The sequence below is a fragment of the Rhinopithecus bieti genome, unplaced genomic scaffold (genome assembly GCF_001698545.2).
Source record: "Rhinopithecus bieti isolate Rb0 unplaced genomic scaffold, ASM169854v2 scaffold_2654, whole genome shotgun sequence".
Lineage (NCBI taxonomy): Eukaryota > Metazoa > Chordata > Mammalia > Primates > Cercopithecidae > Rhinopithecus > Rhinopithecus bieti.
The window spans coordinates 2,347,801-2,363,317 of NW_016804048.1; the positions used below are offsets into that span (position 1 = coordinate 2,347,801).

A 15,517-nucleotide genomic window follows, 5' to 3' on the forward strand; every position below is an offset into this window, starting at 1 on the left:
GAGTCGGCAGGTAGAGATGCAAGTCTGAGGTTTGGAGAAAGGGTCTGGGCTGGTGACACACAGCTGGTGGTTATTGGAAGACACATAGATCATATTTAGCACCAGGAGGCTGGACGTGATAACTAGGGAGTGAGTGTGGACACAGGAGAGGTCTCAGGATCTACCCCTGGAGCGTCCCAATGTTAAGAGGGTGAGAAGATGAGACAGAGGTCAGCAAAGGATTCCAAGAAGAAGAAACAAGCACATGAAGGGCAGAGCTAAGAAAGAACAGTGTTCCTGGGCAGGGCGCCCTGTAATCCCAGCACTTTGGGAGGCCGAGGCGGGCAGATTACGAGGTCAGGAGATGGAGACTACCCTGGCGAACGATGTTGAAACCCTGTCTCTACTAAAAATACAAAAAAAAAATTTGCCAGGCGTGGTGGCGGGTGCCTGTAGTTCCAGCTACTAGGGAGGCTGAGGCAGGAGAATGGCGTGAACCTAGGAGGAGGAGCTTGCAGTGAGCCGAAATTGCGCCACTGCATTCCAACCTGGGCAACAGAGCGAGACTCCATTTCAAAAAAACAAAACAAACAAACAAAAAAGAACCGTGTCCCAAGGGCCAAGGGTAATAGTGGCTCAAAGACAAGGAGTGATCAGCTGTATCCAAAGCTGTCAACAGATCATGTAACATGGTCCTGGAGCACAGAGCACTGGGTGCAGTAACGGTGATCGCTGATGGTTTGGACAGGAGATGTTTTGGTGCAGCAGTGGGAAAGAAAGCCCCATCAGAGTGGATTCAAGAGATAATGGGAGGACAAGAATCACAGACAACAGGTAGAGGCAACTCTTGAGGAGTTTTGTTGAAATACAGAGGAGATAACCTATGGTTATGAGAAGTAGAAGAAGGAGGCATTTGTCTAGGTTTGTAGTCGGGGGAGATACTGCTGACATCTTTGTAGATGACACCAACCACACTGGTACAATGCACTGATCCACCATGGTCTGCATGGTTCCCTGTTTCAAAAGCTGCAGACACTATTCCAGCAAGAAAGGGCAGAAGGCTGGATAAGCTGAGGAAGTCACCATTTTACTGGTGACCCACAGGAAACCAGACACAGTTGTTACTCCTATGCATAAGCACGGAGCTACCTGCAAGGCACCCACAACAGCAAAACCATCTCAGTGTCATCATCTCTAATGGCGAAAATATTTTCCTGGACTGCACGGCAGGTAACATGAGGGCTTTGCATTTGAGGCCTTCATCCTCTTGAGAGAATTCCTAGCAGTGTTACTGCTTCCTGACCACTGCAAGGCACATCTACCTTACTTCAGTGCAGATGGAGACAGGGCTCCGTCCTCGGGAAGTCTCCTCTGTAGTGGAACCCAAGTGACCCAATCTAATCTAATTCTTCCTTTTAATGCCCTGTAGCATGAGAGGCTCTCAACCATGTTCATCTCTAATTAAGAATCTCTGGACTACAGCAATTACTGTAGCTACTGCTGTTGATAACAATCATCTCCTCAGTCTCTTTGTGGTAGGCTGCTATGCGTTCTCAATCGCTCACCCATGCTTCTCTGCAGGTTCAGCACACTTCTTGGCCCCGTTATCTTTGAGGGTGGCCACGTGACTTGCTTTGGCCAGTGGAATGTGAACAGCTAAGACAGAAGCCACATTTAAGCATCAGCCTTAAGTTGCTGCTGCGGTTGGCTCTAGGCCCCATTTTGTGAGCATCTGCCCTCAGCCATGACAACTACAAGGCCTACCACCGAAGATGAGGGTTCCTTTGACCTGGGCTCTGGAATTGAATGGCACGCAGAATGAGGTCAAGCCCAGAGTCCAGCTGCGGGCAGGGGAGCTGCAGCTGACCCCCATCCTCAGGTGCCATGAGCCAGGTGTAAAAGTTGCTGCTTGTAAGCCGTGGAGAGTTTGGGATTGTTTATTCCTACAGCAAAAGCTGACTGATACACTCTTTTATTAGACTGTCAAATTTATCTAGTGAAAGAACCATGCTTGTTCTTTATGATATGCCCTAATACCCCTAATAAGAATTTTGTAGGCCCCTTATAAGTACGTAGATAACAGGCCAAGGGTCACTGTGTCCATTTTGCTTGGTTGGCTGGCATTTGGAATTAACTCCTAGTTCCTATCACTGACACACTGGCAGTACCATTACCAGCTCCTTAAAGTCATGTTCAAAGTCACCATCATCTTCCCTTCCTACTTCCTGATTTGGGCTATTGAGTTACGGCTGATTGACAAGGAAAACCCAAATAATTTAGGCTTCAAAAAGAAGTGGGTCCTGGCCATGATATATGCAGTTTCTATTCCTAAGTACTCCCAAACAGTCAAGGCTGAGTAGAGAAAGTCGGCTTTAATTGTGCTTGTGTGCTCAGCTGTGTGCCTTTTGAGCTTAAGACAGGCCACAAGCTTTGCCCAGGGAGTCCCACTGCAAAGAAAACAAACTCTTGCTTTTGCTTATTCAGTAGGTTCCCTTTGCTTATTTAGAGACTGACTAGGTATTGTGTCGGAATCAGAGGCAACAGAAGGCACAGTTCTTGGTTTCAAGGGGCTTATAGTGTAGTTTAAGAGACAGGATATATGTGTAAAACTCCAAGACAATCGGCCGGGCACAGTGGCTCACGCGTGTAATTCCAGCACTTTGGGAGGCTGAGGCAGGCGGATCATGAGGTCAGGAGATTGAAACCATCCTAGCTAACATGGTGAAATCCCGTCTCTACTAAAAATACAAAAAAAAAAAAAAAAAAAAATTAGCTGAGCATGGTGGCAGCACCTGCAGTACCAGGTACTCGGGAGGCTGAGGCAGGAGAATCACTTGAACCTGGGAGGTGGAGGTTACAGTGAGCCGAGATCGTGCCACTGCACTCCAGCCTGGGTGACAGAACGTGACTCCGTCTCAAAAAAAATAAAAAAATAAAAAATAAAATCCAAGACAATCAAGAGATATATACCACTTAATTCTTTAAAAGAGGCAGTGCAGTGTGGTAGGAAAGAGAGCTGGTCTAGAAATCAGGAGACCCGATTCTAGTTTTGGCTCTATTGCTAGTTAATTAGTCACAGGAAGATCTTTTCACTGTTCCATGCATGAATAACTGGTTAATATAAAGCCCCTCACATTTCCACGGTTTCATGACTCCATGAGATACCAACCAGCAGCACACTGGGTACCAAGTGCTCAGTGCATGGCAAGGGTAGGAGAGGCTATGCATCTGGAGGTCATCTGTCTTCCTGTCCCTCACCCCATCTCCAAGCTCATCTGGTCCTAGCCTAGTCTGAGAGGTCTCCTATGTCTTGAGTCATGGGCCAAATCTACTGGAGCTGAACTGAAAGTAAAATTTAAGCAAATGAGTCCAGAATTGTTCTCAGACACCACAAACTGAAGAGGAAAGAGCAGAAGGAGTTCTCCTAAAGTGGACTGAGCCCCCAGGAGCACCTTGGGCTGGCATTTGCTGGCACCTCCCCAGGGGGCCTGAAGCCACTGTGTTCAGTACCTGGGGTGCATCCATAATGGGCCAGGCTTCTGCAGGAGTGGCAGAAGAGGTGTTGTCCATGTGACTGACATCCGGATAGATAATACCTCTCCAAACCCCTCCGCTGATTCAGAGAGCTGAATACCCTCCTCTCTTTGGGTAAAATCACTTCTCACAATGACAGGTGTGGTGTCCCCAGTGGGGCTCCTGAGGCCTGGACTGCCCTATTTGACAGGACGGGAGGAGAGGGCTGGGAGAAAGGTTAAAACAGAACTTTTACAACATCCACTGATGCTTTCCTCATTGTTCTTTGGAAAAATACAGAAAGTAGAGATAATCTCATTGGCTAAAGTGCTCTGGAGCCTCGGGGATTAGCCACCTGGCTCTTCTGCTGCAAAATGTATTTAAATCCCCATCCCAGGGCCTCCAGGGTGGCTCAGATGGCCATGGGATTACTTCTTTTATGTGGTATTCATGTGGCTGAGTGACTGCTGTGAACTGTCTCCAGGAGTTTCCAGGAGCTGGGACCACAGTGTGTTTTAAGGTACTTACATCAGAGTAGGGTTCTTCAGCTCAAAGGAACTCATTTTAAAACAAAAACAAAAACCCCTCCATTTATATGAAATCAGGTCCCTTTGTAGAGTGTTGTTGGCAGTTCAGCAAAGGACAGCAGGAGGTGGTGAGAAGGTAACACTGTACACAAGAACAGGCTTCACTTACTTGGGACTCCGGACACCAGCCGCAGGGGTCGCAGCACGCGGAAGGCCCTCAGCGCTTTCACATCAAATCCGGCCCCTTTCCCTCCGAGAGCATTTGCCCCGTCTGCTTTGGTTGCTTGTTCTAAAATTGCACTAAAAAGCCTAGAAGAGAGGAAAGAGAGAAGGACTGTCAGGACTGGGTTTTTTTTTTTGCCCAGCTGGGGCTTTGACCTCTGGATGCAGCCCGGAAAAGCAGATTGCGCAGGGGTCTCCAGCCCAGGAGTGGGCGCTGTGGGCGTGCGTGGAGTCTGTGGGTAGTTGTAAGCTGACATCCCCTCAGTGTGGGTGGTGGCCATGCCCAGGGTGCCACCACAGCCCAGGGAGGCCTGAGCGAGCTGAGGGGCAGGCCCTCTGCCATCATAAAGGCATGAGCTGGACAGGTGCTGGACAAAAGTGGGAAGCAGGTGACGTCTGTCGTCAGTCCTCATCTCCTTGAGGAGCCCTCTGCCCTCTCCATGGTATCCCAGCACCCCTCCCAGGGGTGCCAGCAACCACGTGCTCTATTTCCCCACCTCCTTCCTTCTAGAGACCCCCCTCTTTGACTTGTTCCTGGCCTATGGAAATCTCTTTTGTGCTGGCCTCGGTGGCTGCTCAGGAGGCGGGTGCTGCACAAATGAATGAATGGTTCAGTGGTTAAACAAGAAGGTCTCAAGTGGGGCAAAACCACACGTGCATGTAACTGAGATGCAGGGCTTTCGGCCCTGCCACTGTAGGTCTGAGCTGGCATATTCACTCCTCCAACAAACAAGAACACCTGTGATGTGTCGGGCACTGTTCTAGACACTGCGGCTACAACAAAATGGACAAAGCCCTTCCCCTCATGGAACTTACATTCTAGCAGGGAGACAGAAAATAAACTGAGCAATCAATAAACAGACACTGCAACTTAGAGTGATGAGTGCTGAGCAGGAGGGGCAGCGAGGGGCTCTGCAGAGAGAGGGTGAGGGCTGCCTCCCTTCCCACCTGAGAGGTCTGCACAAAGAACTCCCTGCAGGTGACACTTGAGCAGAGGCCTATCGGAAGTGAGGGTGGGACCCACTTCATTATCTAGAGACTGTTCCAGGCACAGAGGAAGCAGGCGAGCCAGAGGCCCAAGGGAGGAGCAGGGTGTGCGTTAGAGGAACAACAGCGACCAGTGTGGCTGGAGCAGAGCAGGAAAAGAGGAGAACTGTGGGAGAGGAAGTTGGAGAGGAAATAGGGAACCCCAGCAGGTACTGGTATCCTCTCTGAGACAGAAGCCACTGCGGGACTTTGAGCAGGAGAGTGACAATGACCTAACTACAGGTCTAAAAGAATCATTCTGCTGTTGTGGGAGACTCTCCTGTCGGGGGCGAGGCCAGAGACCAGCTGCTGCAGTCACCCAGGCACGAGACGCTGGTGGCTCAGAACGAGTGGTGGTGTTGGAGGCAGTGAGAAAACGTTGGATACCAGATTTACCTTAAGGTAAAGCTGGTGGGACTGGCTGATGGACTAGATGTGAGGTGTGAGAAAGAGAGGGGAATCAGAGAAGATTCCAACAGTTTGGGCGTGAGCAACAGGAATGATGAGATATGGTGGAATGGACATCAAGGGTTCTGCCGAGAACTTGTTGAAGCTTGAGTTGTTGCTTGGACATCAAATGCATGTCTTGAGGTGGTTCTACTGTGTCTGGAGGTCAGTGGGGAGGTCTAAGCTGGAGACAAAAGCGCAGTAGTTGCATAGTTCATATTTAAAGTCAAATTGTATGTGACTACCTAGGAGGCCAGCGCAGAAGGTGAGGATGTGAAAGGACCCAACCCTGCAGTGCTCCCACACTGCGGGGTCAAGAGAGGAGAAAGCAACAAGAGAGACTGATGAGGGATGGCTTGCAGAGCAGTGACGTGGAGAGAACAGCACCCCAAGAAGCAGGTGGTCAGTGAACAGGCAGTGGTGTCACATGCTGCAGAGACACAGCTGGACACCGACCGCTGGGTTTACCAACATCAAGACCATCTAGACCTTGAAGGCATCTGTGTTGGTGGAGCGATGTGGACAAACGCCTAGCAGACATAGGTTCAAGAGAGCATGGGAGGAGCGGGAGACCGTGAGGATAGACAGCCCTAGCCAACAGAAATATGAGGCAAGCCACAGGTGTGAGCTGCACGTGTAATTTACCTTTGCTAGGAGCCACATTAAAAGTAAAAACAGGTGAAATTAACAGTGATCATAGATTTTATTTCACCCAACATAGCCAAAATATTATCATCTCAACATGTAATAAATATAAAAAATTATTCATGAGACATTTGTCATTCCTTGTCTTGTAACTAAATCTTTGAAATATGCTGTATATTTTATACTTATGATTATTATTGCAATTCAGATTAGCCACATTTCAAGTGCCGAATGGCCACATGTGGCTACCGTAGAGACAAGTCTTTTGAGAAATTTTGCTGTAAATGAGCAGAGAAAAAAAGGGGGTTACTAGAAGTGGGAGTGGAGTGAAGAGGGTTTTGTTTCTGAATGGGAGATAGCATTTTTCTATGTGATGGGAATCATCTAACAGAGGCAGAAAATGTGATGACATAGAGGTGAGAGAGAACCGCTGCTGGTAGGACGGAGCTCCTTCATTGGCAAGAAGGGGATGGGTGCACACGAAGGGTGTCCACCTGTGCAGGGGCAGGGCTATGTGCCATGGTTCAGTAAGAAGGCACATTGTCAGCATAGATGCGTGGTTGTGGGAATATATGAAAGTCCCCTTCTGACTGCATCTTTCTCAGGGAACTGGGGAACGAGGCCATCAGCCGAAAATGTGAAAGGGGAAGGAGATGGGAAGTGTGAAGAGAGAGGCAAGGGTGCTGAAAGAATTCTCTCAGAAAGCAGAAGGGTGAATGGAGTGGAGACAAAGCAGGAGAGCCCTCAGGTGTCACCAGGGGCCTCCTCGAGGTTGGAGGTCATGAGTGTAAAGTGAGACTCTGCTCAACTTTGCAGATTTCTTGACCCTTTCCAGATACCAAGCAGATCTCTAGTTGGACTTGATTAGGGTTGGTGTTTTCCAGGTGTGTAAGATAAACAGACAGAAGACTAAGAATGAGCTGAGCATAAATGCAAGCCTTGAGTGAGTGCAGCAGTGGCACATGGCATCTGCGCTGGCTGGAAGGAGGGTGGACATGGTGGCAGGGATGAAGAGTGCAGTGGGACGAAGGGATTAGAGTGCGGTGGGACGAAGGGATCATGGGAGTCAGGGTGAGAGAGGGAGGGGACGGGAAAGACGGTGGTGCTGGTTAGACAGTAGGATGTATAGATTTGGGATTATGGGGTAGGTGTTATCAGTGGTGACAGGGATATTGGCTATAACCATGGGAGTGGGCCTACTGGGATAGGCTTCCCAGAAGGCAGATATCCAGGAACCAAGAAGCTACTGTAGGGAAGGTAGAGAAGAAGTGAGTGTTGGAGTGAAGTAGAGTGAGCCAAGAGCCCATGTCCTAAAGGCATAAGGAGGGGTGACTCAAAGGTCTGCAGAAGGTTGCAGTAAAGAGAAGTAAGGCATAGAGGATCTGATGACACTAATGTCAAAAGGGAGGGGGGTGCAGTGGAGCAGAAATCAGGAGCTGGCAGAGCCCCCTTAGACCTGGCAATCTGGTGCAGTGGAAGGAGGCTTCTGGGACAGGAAGTGGCTGCCTGCTGAGAGACAGCAGAGAAAGCTGTACCCTCATGGGAGAATCTGGAAGTGACTGGAAAGGAAACTGAGAACTGGGCCACCTGTTTTGCAAACAAAGTTTTGTTGGAATTCAGTTACACCCACTCATGGAGATACTGCTCTTGTCCTGCTGCTGGGCAGGGTGGAGTAGCTGGAACAGAGACTTGGCTTGCAAAGATGAAAACCAGCATCTGGCCCTTACAGAAAAGTTGACTGACCCCGAACAGGCGAGAGACTATGGGGATGGGAGGGCACAGTGGGAAGGTTTCCGCCGCGGGGTAGTGAGAAAGGAGGGGTTAGATCACAGGATGCACAGAGCCACATGGGAACAGGAGTCCGGGTGATGAGGGATGACTCAAGAATTTTGGGCTTTTCATGGCAACCGAGAAAAATAGGGGAAAGGGCGTGCAGGGCGATTTCTGTCCTTTATACCCAGAGAGGTTGCAATGGATTCATTGGCAGCAGAGTGCACTACACGCTGGGTCATGTTTCTTCAGTAGTGGGGCCTGGGATCAAGAAGGGCGCCCAGGTATGGAGAGTGGGTCTCCATATCGCGTCTGAACTATGAGCCAGGGCAACTTTGATTCAGGAGCAATAGGCTTGAGCTCTTAAGTGACTTATGTCCCAGGTAACTGGAGCTAGAAATGGGAAGCTGCAGCTGGGGGATTAGCCAGATGCATTAGCAGAAGTTCAGGGCCAGGCAGGGCTGAGCCATGAGGGAATTGGCCTAGAAACGCTCCATGGAGGCTCCCAGGCACTGACTGGCTGAGTGACTGGGGTTCTGGCTCCTCTGGTCCAGAGGACGTCCCTTCTATCTGGTCTGTGTACTGGACCTCTGAGCAAGACTCTCAACAGCGGGCTCTGAAGCCGAATGAAGTTTGAGGACCCTGTCCAGGCCATATCTGCAGTGTCTCTCAGCCTGGCGACTTGACAGTTTCCTACATTAGCTGGTGAGGCCTTGAATCCCAGGCAGAAGTTGCCAGGATGGGGGAGTGGGCTTCTTTCTCTACAAGGGAAATGTTCCTTCCACTGAAGCCTGGATCACTGAGACCAGAGGAAACGAAGACCCGTTTGCAAATTTGTCAAACAACATTCCAAATGCAAACCAGATTTTGTTCCCAGTATTTCCTGCCAGAAAGCAATATGCTTATCCGAACAAAAGATGTTCACAAAATAGGATTCAGTGAAGGGAGTGGAGATTAGACAACTTGCCCTTTATCCGCTTTTAATTTTGAAAGGGTAGAAAATTCAAACATGGATGTAGGAGTGCCTGGTGTATTTCTTCTCAATGAGATGTTCTAAAGGCAAAACCACTGCTTGGTGCCCACTGGTCCCTAAGGATTGGGCTCTGACGTGGATGCCTGGCTGAAGGATTGCTCTGGGAGCTGTCTTTGGCAAATCTGTAGCCAGGCAGTGGAGCTGTTAGAAGAAAAGGATCGTGAGGCTGTAGAATGATCGTGAGGCCCAGATAATGGGAAAGGCAGGGCCACCACCCTGCTAGGGAGGCAGGGCAACAAAGCCTCACTGGCTGGCATGGAACCTCCTGAGCAGGAGATCCACTGAGGATTCCATGGTCCCTGGGTAGGGGGAGGTGAATCTGAGGCCACCACAGTCCCTCCATGTTTATTCAGCAGTCCCACCACCAAGAGGCCTCTGCTTTAGGAAGGAAAGAAATGCCCCGTGTCATGTGCCACCAGAATAGCAATGCAGAGACAAGGCTCTCAGCCTGGCACTCAGGCAGTAGGCAGGCAGGTCCACCTTTCTCCAGGGCAAGTCAGGCTCCCCCAGCTGTGTGGGAGGCCAGGAGAAACCTTTCCCTACAGCTACAGAGGAGGGGCCAAGGATAGCAGATATTTTCCAAGAGACCCAGAGAAGCAAAGGGCTACCCAATATTACTACTTAACATTGCCAAGGAAGCAGAAAAAGGAGGCGGGCTGAAGAGAGGTGGTAAGCTGCACCCTCCAGCGATGGCGGATCGTTATAAGGATGGGCTGAGTTAGACAGGATGAAGAGCCCTTAGGAGAAGAGAGACTAGGTGCCAAATACGTCCCAGTGCAAGTACAACCACAAGCTGGGCCACTGCTGGTGTCATAACTTCTGTGGCTTAGAAACAGGAGCACACGGCTGGGCGCGGAGGCTCAAGCCTGTAATCCCAGCACTTTGGGAGGCTGAGGCGGACGGATCACGAGGTCAGGAGATCGAGACCATCCTGGCTAACACAGTGAAACCCCGTCTCTACTAAAAAATACAAAAAACTAGCCTGGCGAGGTGGCAGGCGCCTGTAGTCCCAGCTACTCAGGAGGCTGAGGCAGGAGAATGGCGTAAACCCGGGAGGCGGAGCTTGCAGTGAGCTGAGATCCCGCCACTGCACTCCAGCCTGGGCAACCGAGAGAGACTCTGTCACAAAAAGAAAAAAAAAAAAAAAAAAAAGAAACAGGAGCACACAACTGGATGCCTCCCTTTCTTCATCAGCCTCATGGCCTAGACCCCAGGGAGATGTGACTGGAATCTGGGCTGACCCCACAGAAAAGCCTGGCCCCCTATGGTTGTGGGGAGGAGTCTAAGGGATGAAGCTGGGTCCAGACAGGCTGCAGGTGAGGCATGAAGCACCACCGTACTGCCTCCCTGTCAACCCAGGCAGGGCCCCTCCCTCCCAGGGCTGCTGTTTGGTGCCTACTCACCCTGTACTTCTTGTCTCTGCTTCCCCAACTCATGATTTAATTAAGACCACATATGGGGCAAAGCACATATAATCAATTCCAACTCACTCCAAAATTCCAAAATTTTGCCTAAATAAAATTCGTCCCTGCAAGTCACCCTCATCCCTCCACTGGTCCCAGAAGCAGCTGCTCCCATTCCCAAGGCTCTTTTCTATGCATGTGCAAAAGGCTCCCAGGAGACTGAGGCCTTAAGAAAGATGCTGAATTCTGAAAAGGATTTAGGGGCATTTGGAACAACCCACCTTAAGGACTTTGGCTATGGTTTACTGAGCTATTCAAGGCATGCGTTTAGCCGCTCTTTGTTTATTTTGGCATGAGCAGAAGCTGCAAAATCTCTCCTACAGCTGCATGCGCACCCCGAGTGCTGTGAGCCAGAGCTAGACCTGGCTAATGACACTAATAACCTCAGTGCCCCTTGTATCACCTAAATATTCCTGAGGTTCATATGGCCAAAGTGCATCATTCATTGGCCAGGCAAAATAACGCAACAAAGAAAAAAAAAGAACCCCTAACGTGGTTCCAAGCAACCTCGTGAGCCATCCAGATGGCCAGAGACGAGGAAATAACTCGTAAATGATCTCGATGTCCTCCTGCGTTATTTCCTGCAGTAAAGACCAGGCACTCTCACAAGATGGTGAACGGCGGGTGCTCTGGAGACATCCACAATGGCTGTGTCTCCTCCGGGATGGCACAAAAGGATCCTCCAAAAATAGGCCTCTGGGACAAAGAGCTCCTGACATTCTGGCCTTGACTCTGCAGACTGCCAGGATTTCAAGGGAGGGAGAGTCCAAGGTGGCGGCCACTTGAGCACTCACTGGGCTCAGAGTAACAAGGGACTAGCCCAAAGGAGCCGGCTTCTTCTCAAGGTAAAATCTGCTGCAATGGGCTCCCTCCTATGACAAGACGGATGTGTTGACGGAACTTCATCACCTGCGTTTTAATAACCTACACTTCACCAGTGTATGTAGGCCTGTTAGGTACAAATAGTTTATGGAGAATCTTTTTGTGGGGTTACTAACTTATTTATAAGGAGATCACTCTACATTTTATTTCAGATTCTTTGCATTGCTGTTTTGAAAGCCTAGACGGACTCTTATGCTACCGTGGAGCAGGGTGTCTGGGGGTAAGCTGCATTTGATTGGGGTTTGGTTACCTGTCCTCTTTGCCTTTCATAGTTCCCTGTTTCCTTCTCACCCACCTGTCTTGAGCAGTCTGGCTCCCTGGGGCCACAGAACCAGGCCCCCTGTAGAGTGAGAATGGGGATGTGGCCTCCGTACGAGTCCAGAACACAGGCACAGCCCATGTGCGCCCCACCCTCACCCCACACCTGCAGACTGTATGCTCACGGACGAGCTGTCCCAAATGTGCTCAGTGATACAGCAGGGAAACTGGCAGAGGAACTGCGGGACCAGATGTGGTCTGAGATGACACGAAGTCCTTAAGCAAGAGGACATCCTTAGCGGCACCGAGCAGCATGGGTTCCATTAGGAGCACTCAGGTCCAACTGTGTGTGTGCCTGAGTGGGAGTGGCAGAGAGGGGTGTGTGTGTGTGCCTGTGTGGGAGTGGTAGAGAGGGGTGTGGGAGTGGTAGAGAGGGGTGTGGGAGTGGCAGAGAGGGGTGTGGGAGTGGCAGAGAGGGGTGTGTGTGTGTGCGCGCCTGTGTGGGAGTGGTAGAGAGGGGTGTGGGAGTGGTAGAAAGGGGTGTGGGAGTGGTAGAGGGAACATCCTGTCCCTCTGGGGAAGTCTGAATTCAAAGTGATTTTCATGGATCCTTTCTTTTGGCTGAAGGCCAGCACAGTTAGGACCGAATTGAAAAGAGATACTACAGAAGGAAGAAGAGGGATGTACTGGTGAGATAGCCAGGTGGGAAGTGGTCCCCAGAGAAACTCCAGCCAGCCTGCACACTGGCAGGAGTGCACACTGGGGTGGAACCACAGACGTTCACGCCACCGTTTGCAGCAGGGAGACCTGACCCCTTCTTTTCCTGGCTAAAACCTTGGATTCAGTCTGCGAGGCGGGAAGCCCATGGGCAGGAAGCGCACACTCTCACTTTGCCAAGAATCTCTCTTTCCCTTTCTGTTCCTTTAGCAAAATAAATCTCATTTTTCTCACTCTCTAAATCATCTGCGAGCCTAAATTTTTGTGGCCGTATGACAAGGACCCCGTCTCTAGCAAACCTAAGGAAAAGTCCCACAACACTGGTAAGATAAAGGGAAAGAGACAGGCAGGGATACTTACCCCACAACCACAATGATAAAATCGAGCAGATTCCAGCCGTTGCGGAGGTAGGCATTGGGGTGAAAGAGGAGTCCATAGGCGATGACTTTTAAAAATGCTTCCACCGTAAAAATTATGAGAAAGAGATATTCCACTCGTTCCTAGGAAACAAAAATAGAAAAGAGAGAAAAATAAGTCATTAGTTTGGGGATTTGGAAAGTTTGGAACCAGCAGATCTCAGAAGTAGATGGAAAACAATGCTGCCCAGTGGGACCAAGTGGGGACAGCTAGGCCAAATGAGCAACTCCACAGCTCTACCACGACAGCACCAAGCTACTGGGGATTATGGGATTTTTTTTTTTTTCGTCAAAGTTCCCCCATTAAAACGTAAATATTAGATTAGTGGAAAAATTTCCTATTTTTTGAAACATTTTATTTAGTTAATCAGTTGACATTTTATTGTGCTCTCCCAGACGAGAAGTCACAATGTCTCCATCTAAAGGGAAACAATGTCAGGGCAAAAAGAGAAGGGGATAAAGCAGAGCTCCTGGAAAATCGTGCTACAATTCTGCAGGAACAAGCCCTGAAGACAGCAGACTTGGTCTTGGGGAGGGTACTAGCTGAGTTCCTCCAAATGACGGAGCGAAAATGCAGCCACAAAGAAATAGAGACGGTGACGATCCCTTAAGAGCAGCCCGGACAGAGGCTACCTGCTCACATACACTGATCCAGAAATGTGAAATCTCTTAAGAAAATAAAACCTTCTGTCCAAAGACATCAAACATTTCAGCAGAGAAAATCAGCATTTTGAGGATGGAGGCAGGCACTGGGTGGGGGTGGAGAATGGAAAGAGCCCTTCTCTTCCCTCGAGGGGCAGAAGACAGTCTTCTTCCTCCCCTGACACCTTGAAGAAGGGCTTTGCAGTTAAGGATGGAGCTCCCATCCCTGGGAACCCAGAGCGAACAGGACAAACTTGTTGGCTCAATTAGAGCGAGCCGACTCTGTGCTGATTCATGCTCTTCCCTCGCCACTAATTGCTTTCTCCACACCCCCATCCCAAGTGCAGAGCCTTAATGGCCCCCACCAGGCAAAGGCTGCCTGGATGCCTTCATGCTCCACTGCTCGCCTCTGCAGAAGCCTCAGCCATCCTTCACTGGAGCCACAAAACACCCATCCATATTGCATTTGGGCACAGGCCCTCCAGAGTGGGGCGGGCCTGTCCACAGCCCCAAGTGGGCACTTGGCTCAGAACCCCTGGACCCATTTTCCCCTCCTCTGCCAGTCAGAGGGAGCTCTGGTGTGTGCATGTGGGAGCAGTGGTGAGGGGTTGCTCCAGGCTCACCCACATTCTGAAGGAGGAGTGTTACCCACAAAGGCCCACTTCCTCCTGCCTGGCCAGCTGGGAGGGTCCTCCAAGGCAGGGCCATCGGGAGCTGGATGGAAAGCTCTGTAGGGAGCCTTCAGGTACCTGGGCTCCCATTCACTCCATCACAATCCCCTGGGCATGTAGGGAGTGCCAGCCTCACTGTGAAGCAGTTTGAGGATGCAAATTAAAAACTGTAGAATTCTGGGCGCTGTCCAGATCTACTGAAACAGATCTCCTGGCTGTGAAACCTGGAAATGTGCATTGTAGACAATTTCCAGGTGTTTCTGAGGTACCCGGAAGAACCACCAGCTCACATGCTGATGAAAGCCCAGATCACGCAGAGGCAGTGGGAAGAGAGTGCGGGGGTCAGACTTAATCAGCATCTCAGAGGCAGATTCGTCCTTCCCTTCCTGCCCATTTTTGTGCCATAAAATGCATTTAGGGAGGCGGCTCCCTTGGGGTTGTGACCCAGGAACAAATCACAGTGTGTGGGAAGTTCCAATCTTTTAAAGTCAGGTGGTGTTGGGTTAAAATGTACATCAGGGCCATGTTGAAGGAGAATACATAAGACACCCCAGCACAGGGGAACTTGAGGATGTCTGTGGGAATAGGAATAGAGGAGTTGTCACACAGCCACTCAGCCCATCTCCTCATCCCCAACCCGTGACAGTTCAGATCTTTCATGTCTGCCACTAAATGACAGGGTCACTTCTTTCCGTATTCCCAGAAAGTTGAAGCTGAGATGAGAAAGAAGGAAAAGGAAAGGGAAACAAAGAGAAGTTGGGTATCCATTAGGCGTCAGGTGCTTTCATATGTGCTAGTTGTTTTCACCCTTTCATTCAGCTGCCCATCCATCCATCTATCCATCCACCCATCCACCCACCCATTCACCCATCCATTCATCCATCCATCCATCCATCCATCCATCTACCCATTCACCCATCCATTCATCCATCTTTCCATGCACTCACCCATCCATTCATCCATTTACCCACCAACCCACTCACTATTCATCCATTCATCCATCTATTCATCCACCTGTCCATCCACCCATCAATCCATCCATCCACCCACTCACCCTTCCATTCATCTTTCCATTCACTCACCCACACATTCATCCATCCACTACCCACCAACTCACCACCTATCCAGCCAGCCACCCACCCATTCATCCATCCATCCACTCACCCACCTACGCACCCACCCATCCATTCATTCACCCATTCACCCACCTGTGCATTCATTCATCCATCCATCCATCCATCCACCCACCCACCCACCCACCGACACACCCATCCATCTGTCAGTCTACCCATCCACCCATTCTTCT

At 50.1% G+C, this 15,517-nt stretch overlaps 1 protein-coding gene across 18 annotated transcripts in view; it reads right to left on the reverse strand.

Annotated features, from left to right (window-relative positions):
* Positions 1–15,517, reverse strand: part of CACNA1C (calcium voltage-gated channel subunit alpha1 C) — an 800,874-nt gene that overhangs the window by 298,696 nt on the left and 486,661 nt on the right. For all 18 annotated transcript variants that reach the window (XM_017863189.1, XM_017863204.1, XM_017863129.1 and 15 more), the window contains exons 4-5: positions 12,843–12,982; positions 4,189–4,328 (exon numbers count right to left, since the gene is read on the reverse strand). In XM_017863189.1, the coding sequence (XP_017718678.1) occupies positions 4,189–4,328; positions 12,843–12,982 (280 nt within the window). The remainder of the gene's footprint in view (positions 1–4,188; positions 4,329–12,842; positions 12,983–15,517) is intronic.